The following is a 17,556-nucleotide window of genomic DNA, read 5'->3' on the forward strand; positions in this document are numbered from 1 at the left end:
GAACATAGATGCTCAATAGAGAACAGTATGCTTTTTTCACAGAGGTGGAAATTTTAGGGTTTGAACTGTATACAGTGGTGGTATATTACAAAAGAAGTGAACGTTACTCAGTTATTTAAAGTCCATTTTAGGTGCATCTCATTTCCATGCCCTTTTGAACCACACCACTGAACCAAAATTCTATAATTTTGAGTGAGATTGAGCACCATTTAGTATATTTTATAACTAAAGAAAAGAAAGGCAAAACAATATAAGACATTCATGAGACTGAATACAATTTTTAACTAATGTCTAAAGTGGGCAAGAGTATAAGGAAACACGAATTTTCATATTTTATTGGTAAAAATATAATTGGTATAATATTTAGAAGAGCAATTTGGTGGTATCTGACTCAAATATTTCATTGCTAGGAACTTACCTTATCCTTAGGAAAATTACATATAATTAAATATACATATCAGTATATATGACAAATATTTTCAATTATATATCATACATCATACATCACATATTATATATTATTATATGATATATGATCTGTATTGATCTACAGTCATGTGCTACATAGCAACATTTCAGTCAATGACAGACTGCATATAGGACAACGGTGCCATAAGATTAGTATCATGTAGGCTAGGCGTGTAGTAGGCTATACCATCTAGGTTTGTGTAAGTACACTCTATGATGTTTGCACAATGACACAATCGCCTGATGACACATTTCTCAGAATGTACCCTGGTAGTTAAGCAATGCATGACTGTATATACGTGTAGATGTATATATGTAGACTGAAATATTCATTGAAACTTTTTCTTTTTTGTGAGGAAGATCAGCCCTGAGCTAACATCGTATGCTGATCCTCCTTTTTTTTGCAGAGGAAGATTGGCCCTCAGCTAACATCTGTGCCCATCTTCCTCGACTTTACATGGGGTGCCGCCACAGCATGGTGTGACAAGCAGTGCGGAGGTGCGCGCCCGGGATCCGAACCCTTGAACCACAGGCCACCAAAGGAGAACGCGTGCACTTAACCGCTTGCGCCTCTGGGCTGGCCCCCATTGAAACATTTTTGAAATAGCAAAAATCTGGGGCTGGCCCCTTGGTGTAGCGGTTAAATGTGCGTGTTCTGCTGCTGGCGGCCCGGGTTCGGATCCCGAGCGGGCACTGACGCACCACTTGTCAGGCCATGCAGTGGCGGCATCCCACATAAAGTAGAGGAAGAGGGGCACAGATGTTAGCTCAGGGCCAGTCTTCCTCAGCAAAAAGAGAGAAGGATTGGCATGGTTGTTAGCTCAGGGCTGATCTTCCTCACAAAAATAAAAATGAAACAGCAAAAATCTAGAAATAATCTAAATGCCCATTCATAAGTCATGGCCTATCCAGTCAAAGGTGTTCCTCAGCCTTTGAAGAATTCAGTACAGCCTTAAGTGTTGAGATAAAAAAATCCTCCAAGATAAATCAAGTTTTTGTAAAAAGCAATTGCAAAATACTATGTAGAATAGATTAATTTGTATACATTTTAAGTATGTATATATATATTGCAGTTTTGGGGGGTTGACTTTTTTTTCTTCTAAAATGGACATTAAATATCCAAAACCACATACACTCACACAGAGAGCATCCCCTGGGGGAGGGGTGGATACAGTATTATGCTTAGGAGGCTCTGCGACCAGACAGATTTAGTTGAAGTCTTGATTTTATTAGTTCTATGATCTTGAACAAAAATTTATTTGTTTATTCTCTGTAGGTCTCATTTGCAAACTGAGGATCATAATATTACTTTCCTCACAAACTTGTTGTAAACATTAAAAGAGATTAATACAAAGCATTTGGCAAATAGCAAGGGCTAAATATGTTTTCACTAGCATGTTATATACTTTGATTGATCAAACATTTACATATTAATTTCTATGTGTCAGGCTCTTTTCTAAGAGCTTTTATAAATGACATATCTTTCTGAGTAGTTTGTATTAAGCAGGAAGTATACCTTATGATTTTCTTGTATTTTCTATCTATAGTAGCTAGCAAGGTAGCTTGCACATAGTACTTAATAAATACCTATTAGATGAATGCAAATATGTTGCTCTCTTCCTAAGGATAAATGGTTCTCCAACAATCTTATACTTCCATATGGAGGGTGTTTTCCTAAAGAACACTCACCCTACTCAGATTGTATGCTGGTTATTGTCATCCTAATATTTGTTGAAATCCTATTCTTACTTTACCCCCAAAGAATGCAAGACCAGCTGGCCCCAGCTGCAGGGACCGTGGTCAGGACCTGAGACTCAGAGTCAGCAGCCCTGGTCTCAGTGTTCACTGTCTCCTTACATAGGGTGTGACCTTGGGCTAATCCACAATTCCTTTGGTCTCTGAGTCTTCATTTGTCAGATGGGAAGATTTCATGTCATAGTTCTCAAGGATTTAAAAGAAGGCTTCCAGAAATCAACATCTCAGACAGAAATGCAAACGTTTATTCTGTTTTACAAGTGTTTATTGGGGAAGAAAATTAGAGAAGGGAAGAAGAAGAGAAGCTCTTGCCAGTGACCTAATTTTCCCATATGTGTGTCTCTCTTCATTTGCTGGAAAAGCCTGATCAAGGAAAAGATTATGAAGACAAACCACAGCAGATTGAATAAATAAGCCTGTATATTTCCATGTAACAAAGCATAAATCAGTATGAGATTATCAATATGAAGTTTTCAGCATGAGATGGGAGAGAAAGCTAATTACTTCATGCATATGTATATATATATATTTTTTCCTCCTTTTGTTGTTGTGTTGTCTATTTTCTAATTCTGGCCATCAGATGCAAAGTGAACTTTATAGGCTGGAAACTGTAATTTGACCTCCTGAAAACTGAAATCTCTGGTTCTGTTCCATATTACTTTCATTGTCACTAGACTCACTGATGTGTTGCGGAAAGAGAGGGAACAGCAGAGGGCCCCCTCCGATCAGAACAATGGCTACTTAAGAGCGAGAGGTGCAAATGTTTAAACATATAAACCCAACAAGAGGCCAGTGGCAGGAAGTCCCCTTGGCAGGTGCTGGCTGTGTCATTGCCTGGCAGTGTGAAGGGGGAAAAAGTGTCCTTCCAACTCCAGGTGCCCTTTGTCTAAGACTTTCTTTTGTTGCCAGATCAGGACAGCCCTTTCTCATTCCAAATGTTCCAAACAAAAGGGAATCAGTTGGACAAATGCTGATGCATCTATTTGATGGGATATTGTTCAGACACTAGACAAACAGAACAGTATTTTAAGCGTGGGAAAATTTTCACAGTACAGTATAGAGTAAAAATTCTATATGAAATGACATACACAGTATAATCTCTATCATCTATATGTATACACATACCATCAGAGAAAATATTGGAAAGAAATATATAGAGATGTTAACAGTGACTATACCTGAGTTATGTGGTGTTTTTTATTCTTTGTATTTGTCAATTTTTTTTTGCATGAGCCTTCACATTTTTTTAATGAGAAATGCAATTAGGAATATTAAGCTGTTTCTGTTTAAATTGGCTCAGTTTTTATTTTAACAGGCAGCAGAAAGTAGTGACAGATGACACAGAGACACTCAATGGGGACTCACTGTTTCACCTCTGAGACTTGTTTATGATTGTTGGACCTGCAGTAGACCTTAGGAATCAACTAGACTTAACTCTCCAAGTTACAGATGAGGAAACTGAGGCTCAGGGAAGTAAAGTGATTCCCCAAGTCCCGGAAGCAAGATAGTAGCAGGGCTAGGAAGACGATCTAACCTTCTTAGACCTCAGACCATGCTATTTTTGCTCCATACCCACCCAGCTCTGGTTCTGTCACCTGTGTACACATTTGGATGAGTCTAGGAGATTTTCTCTGAAGCAGGGTAATTATAGACGGTCTGTTCTATCTCCGTCTAGGGGAACTTTGGAAGACCAAATTAATTCTAAGACAGGTGGGGGCTTCTGATTCTCTGAGATGGGAATCTGAGGCCCAGACTCTGACCTGGTATCTGCCTGAAGCCCCTTCTCTGTTTGCTAAGATGACCTGGGGACAAGCTAGACTCAGAACATCTGGGATTCTCAGGCAAAATTCTAGAGATCTATTCTAATTTGGATCATCTCCACTTTGCCACTAGTTGTCATGGCAACATGCCTTCACTGTCTCAATGTCTGAATCTGACCATCACCAGAAAAGGCCTTATTTCTTGGCTTACTTATGATGTACTCGTTAGAGAAGCTCAGTGAAAGCTTGAATGATATTTTCTATCGCAAGCACATGTTGAGTGAGCACTGATAATGAACTCAGCATGGTGAGTTCATGGGCACTGGAAAACCTTGGAAGAGCTAGAGGACATGTTCCTGCTCTCAAGTGGTAAGTACGTTGGACTGAGCTCTGTCCTCAGGCAGACAGTTTCTCTGGGCCTGTGTCACCTCTTTAAAACAAAGGTGACATTACTGAAAAATATGTTATGTCTAAGGAGGCAAAGGCTAAATTGCGAAGACAAGATTAACGCATGTGATTTGACAGAGAGACATGCAAAAATAGCTTGGAGTGACATGCTGGATTATCTAACTGATAAGAGAAAGGTCAGCTAGGATTTGCCTAGGTTACGGTGGCCTCCACAGAAAGGTAGATCTTTTCAGTTAGAATTTGGAGAGGATTTGGCTTAGAGGAACAGTATCAGGTGTCCCATGTGAGTCTTCCTCAAGGCATGTAAATTCTCATGGTTAGCAAGAAGTAATAGCTCTGAAGTAGTGCGTGGTGGATGTTGCATTTAGAAGACGAATTTATTTTAGGGAACTTAGTGTTTGGAAATTCCTCCAACAAATAAAGCAGAGTCAATATTTTACTGTTTTTCTGATAAATAAGTGAATAGAATTCAGTATTATGTGCCTGCTATCTGCCAGGCACTCTTACAAGTGCTTATCATTAATTTACTCATTGAATCTTCAGAAGAACTCTCTAGGTTAGCAAATTGAGGCACATCTGAATCTGTGTCTCACAGCTAGTGAATGGCAAACCCAGGACCCAAACTCTGCTAATTCAGGTGCGTCTTTTCTGTTTCCTGATGTTTATAGAAAGGTAGTTATAGGAAACATGGCCTTTGTTCCTAAGAGACATTACCACTGGCCTTTCCTACACTACTGAAGTCATGGATGTTTCCACAAGCTCTCTGATCTAGCACAATGGTCTGTGGGATGGTAGATTCTCCATCTCTGGTCCGTGAATTAAAGTTCATTAGGAACCATTACTGATACTAAAATCCCAAGGGTGAGTGGTGGATATCAAAACCCTCAGCTCTCCTTGTGCAATTCTGCTTACACAGTCAAGGATGAGTGGGTTTGGGAACTGAATTCCAAGTGCAAGGTGGAATTTCCTTATTCCGATTCCTAAGCCATTAGGCTCTGGGAAAGTGCAAGTCTCCTTCAGGGCTTCTAATACCTCAGCCAGTCTTTTGTGATGCTCAGAGAGGCGAGAATGATCATCACTATCATCAACAACAAATAGTTATTGAGCATCTCTACTGGGCAAGATGCCAAGTGCTGAGTGGCATACAAAGAAGAGTAAGATAAAACCCTGCCCTTAAGTAGTTTACAGTCTAGAAGCAGATAACTGTAATTCAAGGAACTAGGTCACAAGTGTCGTAAAATATTATATCTCTGCCTCTGGCTTTTGACCGGTCTTCTTCTTAACTAACTCCTGCATAGCTCCAAGGTGGGCAGAGCAAGCTTGAGTCAGACTAGGCAGAGAAGGTACACCCTGATAAGTCAGGGGAAGATGGCCAAGCTGAAACTTGATAGCAAGTGAGGATTTTTGAAATGACATACTGAGTGGCAGTAAAGAATTAGAAATAAGGGAGGGACTTCACCAGGACAGAAAAGAGGAAGGGAGGTTGAAAGCAGATAGAAAGTACAAAATAGGCTGGAGTGTGGCCGTAAGGCTTAGGTCTGTACTGAAGAACCAAAGGAAATGACTGAGACAGCAGGTGAGAAGCAACAGCCTAAGAGCCCCCAAGGGGCAAGTCCTAGCAGGGCAACCCACTGCCAAGTTCTATGTTGTAATTGGACAGCTGGAGGCTTCCCCTGGTAGCCCTGGCCAGAGGAAATCCAGACTGAGTTTGAAGGGTTCTGGCTGTAGGGATGAGGAAGCTGGTTTTACAGGGGCAGATTCTATATCTTCTTTGGCTTTAAGCGTTTCTGAGTCTGCTATCTCCATAGGCAGAGCTATCTCTTCAAGAGCTTTGGGGGTGAAAGGATGCTGGTTGATGGGGGGGGATGAATTTCCCTAATCCCTGGTCTGCTTATTTATTGCTGAGTTTGGCAGCAATGTCCCTACAATACAATCATTCAATGAGGTTCCAGTTTGAGTTTGGTTTTTAAAGCACCTCATTTCCTTTGATGTGAAGCAAGCTCTGCCCTCATTTAACCAGGCACAACAATTCTCTACCTTTTGGGACACAGATCCAACCCTACAGGGTCCATAATGCCATGTAGATCATTGCCATAAAGTAACACCTTCCTGGACTTCTTTCTAGAGCCTGTGACAGGAAGTCTGAACTAACTGTTAAAGGATTTGAACAGTAAGAGAAACAGGAAGCAATGAGAAACAAAAGCACCCTCCAGGTCTGAGTGACAGGAGCATCAGCTCTGGCGGGCCATATCTGCCACAACCAAAAGTAGGTGCAATAAGGTTGTACATGTTGTTTGGTCTGAAGAAAAAGCTGTCTGTCTGATGATGTTGTGTGTCAGCCACTTTAACTGGAGTGATAACAGAACCACTGTCAAAGACTCTCAGAGTTCCATTTCAGTCCCGGATTGCTCTCAATAGCCTGCTCTGGCTAGAAATCATTAGTCTTTATCAAGGGCTCAGAGTCCGCTAGTCTATATACATATGGACTAAGCTGTTACTTTTTACTGATAACTTTTTATTTTTAATTTTTTTCCACTATAATTTAGATAATAAGAAAAAAACTCTCATAATTTTGCCATTTAATATAACCACTAATATAATCTAGGTGTATTTGTCCAATGTATATGGAATTTATATAGGTATATAATTACAATGTACATTTGTTTTTTTGTGGTAAAATATACATAACATAAATTTTGTTATCTTAACCATTTTTAAGTGTACAGTTCAGTAATGTTAAGTATATTCACTTTGTTGTGCAACCAGTCAATCTCCAGAAGTTTCAGCTTGTTAAACTGAAACATTATACCCATTAAACAATTTCTCATTTCCTCCTCCCTGCAGACCCTGGAAACCACCATTTTACTTTCTGTTTCTGTGAATTTGATTACTCTAGATACCTCATATAAGTGAAATCATACAATATTTGTCTTTGGTGTCTGGCTTATTTCACTTACCATAATGTCTTCAAGATTCGCCCATGTTGTAGCATGTGTCAGAATTTTCTTCCTTTTTAAGGCTGGATTATATTCCACTGTTTGCCTATACCATATTTGGTTTATCCAGTCATCCATCGATGAACATTTGGGTTGCTTCCATCTTTTGGCAATTGTGCATAATGCTGCTACAAACGTACATATAGTGTTATATCTTGCCTTTTCACTTCCCATTATAGTATCTTTGTATATACATATACAAATGTTTTCTCAGATTGAATATATAGTCTTTATAATAATCTTTTTTTCTCTGTTTTAACAGTAATATAACAGTCCTTCAAGCCCAAGTGCTTAAATATTTTTCTACAATTCTACATATGAGATGTTTCCAATTTTCCCCTAACTGCTATGATAAAAATGTTGTACCTATGATATTCCGCCCATATTTTGGCTTGTTTTTTGAGAATAGATTCCTAAGAAGTAAAATTACTGGGTCAAAAAGGTATAAACAGTTTATGACTTAAAGGACAAAAGACAGAAAGCCAAATTGCTTTCTAGAAGAATTGTATCTAGTTGCATAGCTACTAATAGTGTATATGAAAGTCCATTTCACCATACTCACACCAGCTTCATGTTTTTTTACATTAAAAAATAATACAGGAGGGGGCTGGCCTGGTGGCGCAAGTGGTTAAGTGTGCGCTTCGCTTAGGCGGCCCGGGGTTCGCCAGTTCGGATCTCGGGCGCGCACCGACGCACTGCTTGGCAAGCCGTGCTGTGAAGGCGTTCCATATAAAGTGGAGGAAGATGGGCATGGATGTTAGCCCAGGGCCAGTCTTCCTCAGCAAAAAGAGGAGGATTGGCAGATGTTAGCTCAGGGCCAATCTTCCTCACAAAAGAAAATAAATAAATAAAACAGGAGGAAGGTAAGAACTCATTCCTGTTTAACAGACAACACTCTGATTATTAACAGTGATGGGCATTGCGAGAACCTCCAGGCTTGGCTAGCCTGTGAATACTAGCATGGTTACAGTTGGCTGAAACATATATGTAATGTGTAATACATGTTATATGTATATAAAATATATAAGTATACATTAGAAATATGCCTGAGGTAGTAGTTGCTCAATAAATGATAGCTATTATTATTGTTGCTGTTATTTCTATTAATGCCCAAAGTATGATGATTCTTAGCCTATACCTGCTCTCCCAGGCCCTCAGCTCCCCCAGACCATGGTTTTCCAGTTATTTGGAGTGTCCCCAGTTTGGTGGTGTCTCAGAACAGCTTTATCTTCCCTGTGGAGGTGCTCTACCCAAGCTCTCTGCTGCTGGTGCTCTCTACTAGACACAGCTTTGCTTTGCTGGTGGCTTCCCTAAGACCTCAGAGCAACAAAACTGCACGTAGGGTGGAGAGCATGGTGGCAGAAGGGTCATCTGGGCTCCAAACAGGACACTGCCTTATGCCTGGAGTCTTGTAAATATGTTTATTAATACAGCTCCTCCATCTTTTGGCCCTAACTCCCTCTCCCCATAGAAGCTCAGGCCATAGAATGTGTAAAGGGGCCAGTATGCCATGTTTCCTGTGGTAGGCAGAACAGTGCCCCTCCTACCCCCACCAGAGGTGTCCACATCCTAATCCTGGAACCTGTGAATATGTTACTTTATATGGTAAAGGGTCTTTGCTGATGTGATTAAGTTCAGGATCTTGAGATGGGGAGATGCCTTGGATTATCTCGATGGGCTCAATGTAATTATGTGAGTTCTTATAAGTGAAGGAGGGAGACAGGAGGCTAAGAGTCAGAAAGAAGGAGAGAGGGAGAGAGAGAGTTAAATGAGAGAGAGAGAGAGTTAATGCTATGCTGCTGACTTTGAAGGTGGAAGGGAGCCATCTAAGAAATGCAGGCAGCCTCTAGAAGCTGGAACAGGCAAGGAAACGGATTCTCGCCTAGAGTCTCCGGAAGGATTGCAGCTCTGCCAAACACCTTGATTTTTAGCCCAATCAGAACTATTTTGGACTTCTGATCTCCAGAACTCTAAGATAATAGCTCTAGAAGAAATGTGTTGTTGTTTTAAGCCATTGTGTGTTTTACGCCATTAAGTTTGTGGTTATTTGTTATAGCAGCATAGGAAAGTAATACACCCTCCTAACATCCTGCCTCCCTGTATTTCTTTTTACAGGTTTCCTTCAAGTTTCTTTCCTAAATTGAAAGTCCCCAGGTTAATGAAGACAATTAGGAGGGCCCACCAGTTCCACATTTATGAAACCTCTGTGGCCACTCTTGCTCATGAGTTATATTTGCTCTTTTGTAAATTGTTTCTGTTCTTTGCCCCACTGATGATTCTTTTTTTCCCCCCCCCAAAGCCCCAGTAGATAGTTGTATGTCATGGTTGCACATCCTTCTAGTTGCTGTATGTGGGACACGGCCTCAGCGTGGCCAGAGAAGCGGTGCGTCGGTGCACGCCCGGGATCTGAACCCGGGCCTTCAGCAGCGGAGCGCGAGCACTTAACCGCTAAGCCACGGGGCCGGCCCTCACTGATGATTCTTAATGTCAGAAAAATATAGATCTAAAGTGCTACTCAAAGATCTCACAGTAAGCCATACTCTCTCATGTAGGCTTCCATCCAGTCATCCAAACAAGAAATATTTACTGGAGGCTACTGTGTGCCAGGCATTGAGCTATCATTGATGGCATAGGTGGCAGCCCGCAATCTATGCCTTTACTGGGGCCATACATGTTAGATTTTTAAGAATAACATGCATAGATTTTTTGTTGTTGTTCTTGTGAGTGTTCTAAGATTTGTTTCTTTCCAGAAAGCGATTAGCGTACGTGGAGCCTCTTTGACTAAGTAGCAAGGGACAGGAACTGCAGTCTGGTTCCATTTTGTCTTCCAATTTGTGTTCAGACCTGGCAAGAGTTGAAGAGTTTAAGGATAGATAAGCACAAATGAAAAACAGTGCGGCCCAGTGCATCTTTGTTTAGGATAATTTCTCGCCTCTCTTTATCCTCTCCAGTCTGCTTTCCTGCCTCTGACGCAGGGAGCTAAGGGCCTGAATGAAACCTGTTAGAGGTTCCAATTATATCTTTGTGGACAAAGGGCACACATGGCATCCTCAGTTAACAGGCGGCAATAAATCCATCAGCACATCCACTTGCAGAGAACAGAGTCCCTGCTGAGCTGCGAGCCGCTCACTGAGTACCTCACACAGGACGGACTTGAAGGTAAGATGTTTTTCTCTCTGCACATTTAATCCTTCCTTGTAATTTGTGTTTCTCTACAGAGAATTTTGACTTTAAAGTAAAGTATCCTACCGATTTGTTGGCAAATTCCTGGTTTGATTTTGTTTGTTTGTATATTTTTGGTCTGTCCTTATAGTACTTGTTTCATTCCATTTTACATCTTTTAGTTTTTCATTGATTTTCTTTTAGTCCCTTCTTATTTTCTTATGTATAAATTTCTTATGTATCCTAAGTGAATTTGTATTTAGAAATACCTTATTTTTGCAGAGAAATGATGAGTCTTAAATGATTGCGTGCATTTTCTGGTTAAAATTATCTGGGAATTTGGTTCAGTGGGGGTCCACTGGTCACTTGGAACTGTAGTATGGACGATGTTCTTCTTCCAGGCCCGGCTGTAGAACAGAGTGGCTCAGTGCTTGGGACACTTCCAACATTTGAAGTTGATTATTGACCCCTAATGATAATCGTTTAAAATTATTTACTTCTTGTATTATGAAAATAGTTAATTATAGAAAATTTAGAAATTACAGAAAAGAAAAAAGAAAATAATTTAAGTCATTGATTATAATAGCTGGCGTTTGGGTGTGTATCTTTCTAGTCTTTTGAAAATGTATTTATGTTTTTTATTTGCATGTATATTTATTTTTTATACAATTGAGGTCAAGCTGTAAATACAGTTTAATATCCTTTTTTTACTTAACATATTTAGAGTATTTTCTAAGTCACTGAAATTATTTGAAAACACTATTTTTAAGACCTACTTATATTCCACCATTAAAATGTTTCACTTTTTTCACTAATATAAATAATTCAGCAATTAATAATTTTGAACATAAATCTTTGGCTGCACTTCTGAACACTTTCTTAGGATAGCTTCCAAATCAAAGGGTATACAATTTTTAGAGCCTGAGGTGTTTCATGACAGTAATCTATTTTTTTCTGTTTATTTCTTCTAAATCCAATTGCAATTTAATTTATTTTTTATTTTATTGAGGTCATAATGGTTTATAACATTGTGAAATTTCAGGTGTACATTATTATTTATCAGTTTCTGTATAGATTGCATCGTGCTCACCACCAATAGTCTAATTTTTATCCGTCACCATACGCATGTGCCCCTTTACCCCTTTTGCCTTTCCCTCAATCCCCTTTCCCTCTGGCAACCACCAATCTGTTCTCTTTGTCCATATGTTTATCTTCCACATATGAGTGAAATCATGTGGTGTTTGTCTTTCTCTGTCTGGCTTATTTCCCTTAACATAATACTCTCAAGGTCCGTCCATGTTGTTGCAAATGGGATGATTTTGTCTTTTTTTATGGCTGAGTAGTATTCCATTGTATATATATACCACATCTTCTTTATCCAATCATCCATAGTTGGGCACTTGTTTTGCTTCCAAGTCTTGGCTGTTGTGAATAATGCTGCGGTGAACATAGGGGTGCATAAGTCTCTTTGAAATGACGGTAATCTATTTTAAAATTTATATGATTGGAATGGTTGATATCACAACAGAAGCAACATAAGAGAAAATGAAATTCTTCCCAGAAACTATTATTACCTAGAGTTTAACAAAATACTGTGACTTAATGCTGACTAATGACATGAAATCCTAAGTAGAAAACTAATCATGAAAGTTAGTATTTTATTTATACAGAGTAACACACCTTTCTGAGCACGGGTTTACAGCATAAATAAAAGAATAGGAGTGTTTCTAGTACCACAGAGCAAGGGAAGATGGTGGAGTACAAGCCTGCACGTTAAAAAGCTTGTGATTTCATTCTCGTTTGACATGAATTGTGCGAGCCTAGGTCGAGGTGCTAACCTCCTGAGGCTCCGCCTCTCATCTGTGAGATGAGGGGGCTGGTTTGCTTCAGTGCTTCTCAATGGGCAGCACAGCAACACTTGTGGCACTTGAGATATTTTTGGGTGGTACAAATTTTTTTTTTGCCATGGCACATAAAGTTATTTTTTAAAACAGTAGTCTTTCAGTTTTTAAAAAGAGTGGATTTAGAGGAAAAGATTAAGTAAATAATAGTACAAGTAGACCTCAGATATGAGATAAACCATCAAGGTGATAGGCAAATGTCTGATGTTTGAGAAACATAGAGCTCGGTGATCTCGAGCCCTTCTGCCAGGTAGAATTCCAGATATAAGAAGTTGGTAAGCAATGCTTTCTGGAAAGGCATTCTGGGAACCAGGGAGAGTTATTGAGATGTATAAGAAGTGAACAGAGACACAAGCATGGAAAAGGTTCAAATACCATCCTCCTACTTGCAACTCTTTGCACTTTTCATTTCAATAATGAGTTTCACTTGTCTGGGCAGACTGTCTCCCCTCTTCTGTAAAGGCTGCCAAAGACCTGTCGCTGTAGCAGGACCTTCCCTAAGAACCTGGAGGAGAAGACGCCCCCAGCCCAGCCCTCACCATGCTTAGGGCGGTTGTGGATGCTCCTCAGCGGTTGCTGAAGGAGGGGAGAGAGTCCCAGAAGCTGGTACTGGTTGTGGTGTTTGTTGCTCTGTTCCTGGACAACATGCTGCTTACTGTGGTGGGTATGTTTGGGGGTCTTTCTGCTGGGGGCTAATTTGCTCTGGGCCCCAGTGGGCAGCACCCACCCTGCTAGATTTCAGCAGTGAATGGACTAGAGAATTTTTCTTTTTATGCTTGAAAACACACAGAGGTTGCTGGGGATTGGAGGGAAGAGCAAGAAATGGAGTCTGCAGTTTGCCAACCATTGCTGAAAGACCCCAGAGGGTCAAAAAGGAGGTTCAGAGAACATCTGACCAAAAAGGAGGCTGACCTGGATCCAGAGCTGGCATTACTTTTCTTCCTCCCCACACTATCTTCCCAAGGTTTTGATGACCCCAGGTGGCCTCTGGGATAGTGAGCATCTTCTCACTGTTGCTTTTCCAGCTTCTGCACCACCAAAATAACATAGTTTATATGGATACCCAACTCCTTATCAAAGCTTCCCTTTCTTGTGGTTCATTACCTCAGAGTCCCGCCTTTTTTGGTTGGTAGTCTATGAATCGTTACATTCAGTTATGTCAGTATATAAATGGGTGCTAACATATTGCCCCTCCTGGGTAAAATATTTGCTTTTAAACAAGAATCTTGCTGAGACAAATTGTTAATCCAATACAGTCAATTCTCATTATTCGTGGTACTTATGCTCTATAAAGTCACTGCAAACACTGAGTTTAGCCAGTACTGAATCATCACTCCTAAGGGAAATACACACACACACACACACACACACACACACACACATATCCCATACAGATTATAGTCTTAAATCCTAAAAACAATGCATCCTAGTAGTTTCTATTTTCTTTACAAAAGAGAAAATGAGATTCAGTGTTAAGTGACTTGCCTGAGGCCGCCTCAAAAACAGGTGCCGGAGCTGGGTTTCAAGCTCTGTCCAAACGGCCCCAGAGCTGGAGTTCTTGCACCGCACTGCCGTTCTTCCACCATCTCCATTCTCTGCCATCTCTGTGTAAGAGCTGAAACAAGAAGGCGGAATATTGTTCAAACCTGGCTGGGAAAGTGAGCATCTGGCGACTCAAAATATTCCCCACTCTCTGCACATGTGTCTGGGAAAAATTGTGAGAGCTCTGCGAGAATTGCTTCTGTGATTACAAATAAATTTTAGCCAGTAGGTGAATTAGCCAATATGGAATCCACGAATAATGAGGACCAACTGTATGACAGTTGGAATTTAGGTACTTGAGCTAATAGGATAATTTGGGCAGGCACAGTCTTCATAGTCTTAGGGTAAGCTTCAAATAATAGCACGTAGCCACCTCCCTCGAGCAGGAGTCTGAACCTCACAGTGATGCCCCTGAATTGACTAGTGGTAAAAAGACATTCATTAGCCCTCATCATTTGTCCTTCTTGACTTTCAGTGCCCATTGTGCCCACCTTCCTATATGCCACCGAGTTCAAAGAAGTCAACACTTCTCTGCACCCATGCTCCGCCACGACTTCCTCACATGCCCTCACTTCTTCTGCCTTCTCCACCATATTCTCCTTCTTTGAAAACAACACCATGGCTGTTGAAGAAAGTGCACCCAGTGGCACAGCGTGGACAAATGGCACCATCCTTCCTCCAGTCGCTGGAGCCATTCCAGAACATAAAAACAACTGCCTGCAAGGCACAGAGATCTTGAAGGAAGAGAACATATGGGTCGGGGTTCTGTTTGCTTCAAAGGCTCTGATGCAACTTCTGGTCAATCCATTCGTGGGGCCTCTCACCAACAGGTATCTCAGTGGGTGCAGTGCTCCACACAGTGCTCAGTGGCTCAGGAATAAAAGGATGGGCTGAGGTGTCATAAAGGCTGGTTAGAAGGAAAAAGGAAGGGAAACTCACTTGTCTGTGCCCCAGGACAGTCAGCTGCTTGGAAAGCTGGTTATCCCAAAGGAGAACATGATATTGGTGAAATGCCATGGTCTTCCAATTTTCTTAGTGGTATAACGACTGCTGAGTACCAAGAAGAGAACCCGTGAACAGAAGTGTACTGTTGATGTTACTTCAGTGCCCTGGAACGAGGCTCCAATAGGATGAGGGCGGGAATGGGGCAGGCCTATTGTAATCTACAGCGCTGGCTTCTTAGCAGTTGGTTTGGGATTATCCTGATGTTTCAAAGGAATATACAATCTGACTAGGCTATCCTTTCTGGAAAAGAGGATTTTGGCCCCGGTCTATGGGTAGATTTGCCTGTTTGTTTATTTGCTTATACGCATCCACATGTCATATTCCATCTCTATACCTGCAGTCAGAGACATGTTTTACCATGTACTCAAATAACTGCTTTTGTGTTCCCAATTGCATAAAAATATATAGTCCAAGTGTATGGGTGCCTATTGGAACTGTATCTTTTTGTAAATTCCCTTTTAGGATTGGATATCACGTTCCCATGTTTGCTGGCTTTGTCGTCATGTTTCTCTCCACAGTTAGTAAGTAATTTGCTTCCTTTTTTATTCCCTTTCCACTGATTGGCTTTGATTTTATCGCATATATTGCAAAGAAGAGAGCAGGCCCAAGTTAGCTAATTAGGCATCTCACTAAGTGGCCTATGACACTGATTGAAATGCTTTGCAGTTTTTGGCATGGGGACCAGAGCAGTAGAGGCAGCTCAGTCTAGTTGGGATTTGTATATTCTGCTCTAGAAGAACAGATCCTTCACTTCCTTCAGCTGGGGAAAATTGTGAAGGCTGTCTTAATGTGTGTGTGTGTGTGTGTGTGTGTGTGTGTGTGTATCTATCAGTAATCTTTGAGTGAGTTTAGTATAAACCTCCCATCTTTGGAAGAGGTCATATTATTTTGATATGCAAAGGTAAAGGGCAACTAACAAAGAATCTGAATTGGACAATAGCAGCTGGAAAATTCCAAAAGATATAGTGCCTCAAGTCAGGATATTAAAGGTTATAGCTTAGGAAAGTAAATCTGCTAAAGAAACAAGAAAGAGAAAGACAAATACTCTATCCAGTATCAGATAAATGTTCCTAATAAAATGGAGATGGAATAAGAACAGTAAATGAAAAAAATATGTCTGGAAATCGACCCTGAGAATTAAAATAAAAAGAACTGAATGTGGGGCAGGGGGAGGTTAATCCAGGGAAGGCAGCCTGTGGACCCCCCCGGGGCTCCTGGTGCCTCTGCTGACTCTGCTGACTCTCTCTTCCAAACAGCTGACCTCCTTCCTCTCCTGTTTTTCTTATCACCTTTCTGTTACTTTTCTGCTTTTTCTATTGCTTCTCCTCAAGTTTTCTTCCCTTCCCTTTCCCTTCCCTTTGACTCCTGTCAATCCATGCTTAACAGGAATTTGTTGCATTCGGGGCTGGAAAGCTACAAAGTGCGAGAGCTTGATGTGTGAACTTCTGTCTGAGAGCTGCAGCTTACTTTTGAAATTCTAACTGAATCAAAGAAAATGAGGAAATTCAAGTTAGAAATGTTTATTAGCTTCTAGAAGCTCAGCCTATGCTAAACAGTAAATTAAAAACTGATAAGATGCTCTATTTCATCAAATGAGACTTATAGTTCATTCCACAACACTTTATGAAGCACATATATCATGCCTCGATGGCGGAAGTCACTGAGGGCATGTAAAGGATGAAAAGATGTGGGTCCAGCTGCCCAGGAGTTTGTGAGTTTGCCTAGGGAGACACGCAAACACCCTGCAAGGTAGGGTGATGCCAGAGGCTCCCAGGCTCTTTGGCATAAGGTCCCTGCCAGATTGTTTGCCAAGAACTCATGTTTGAAAGCTTTTCTTATTGACCAAACTGTATGTATTAAATAATAATTATTGTTTCCGTGCCATAACCGGGTTGCTATACTGAGGTGGCTTAAATTCTAGCAAACGTTTGGTTTGCTATGTAGCATTCGTTTAGGGTTTTTAAATACTAAAGAAGAGGTTGCTGATGCCCATTACTACCCTAAGGGCTCCAAGCTGGGAACCATGCTTAATGTACTTAGGAGCTAAATAGTGGCCTGTAGTAGGGGTGCACAAAGTGAAAATGAAATTGCTTTAGTCTTCCTAAATAGGGTGACCAACTGTCCTACTTTGCCTGCGATTGAGGGGCCTCCCAAACTTTTGGTTTTAAAACTAGGAAAGCCCTGGGCAAACTGGGATGAGTTGGTCACTCTTTTCTCAAAGGACATAGGACTAGCCGACCTTGAACAGACTGGAAATCAGAAAGCCTGGGAGAGGGCATTGGAGGCCCGGCAAGGAGAGACCCAGCATGTGCATGTTTGGGAGACAGTGTGATCATGTCGGGAGGTTATGGGAGAGGATCGTGAGACATCAGACAACCAAAGACATCTGAAATGAATGGGCAGAGGGGTTCAAACTCTGCTGATTCAAATACTTTGGAAGTGAATCTTCTCTCTTTCGGGGGCGTTGTCCTGGAATTGGAGCTGAGGTGTGTCTGAACTTACCGCCTTACCACTGACACCCTGTCATTTAGTTTTTTGCTGACATGTGCCTGTTTGGTT

General features: G+C 40.9%; 1 protein-coding gene across 1 annotated transcript in view; it reads left to right on the forward strand.

The window, feature by feature from the left end:
- The first annotated feature begins 6,451 nt into the window (after nt 1–6,451).
- Nucleotides 6,452–17,556, forward strand: part of SLC18A1 (solute carrier family 18 member A1) — a 28,415-nt gene continuing 17,310 nt past the window's right edge. The window contains exons 1-5 of the mRNA XM_058550595.1: nt 6,452–6,657; nt 10,339–10,546; nt 12,890–13,114; nt 14,468–14,822; nt 15,460–15,518. Of these exons, the coding sequence (XP_058406578.1) occupies nt 12,991–13,114; nt 14,468–14,822; nt 15,460–15,518 (538 nt within the window). The 5' untranslated portion in view covers nt 6,452–6,657; nt 10,339–10,546; nt 12,890–12,990. The remainder of the gene's footprint in view (nt 6,658–10,338; nt 10,547–12,889; nt 13,115–14,467; nt 14,823–15,459; nt 15,519–17,556) is intronic.

Source organism: Diceros bicornis, chromosome 11 (genome assembly GCF_020826845.1).
Source record: "Diceros bicornis minor isolate mBicDic1 chromosome 11, mDicBic1.mat.cur, whole genome shotgun sequence".
Lineage (NCBI taxonomy): Eukaryota > Metazoa > Chordata > Mammalia > Perissodactyla > Rhinocerotidae > Diceros > Diceros bicornis.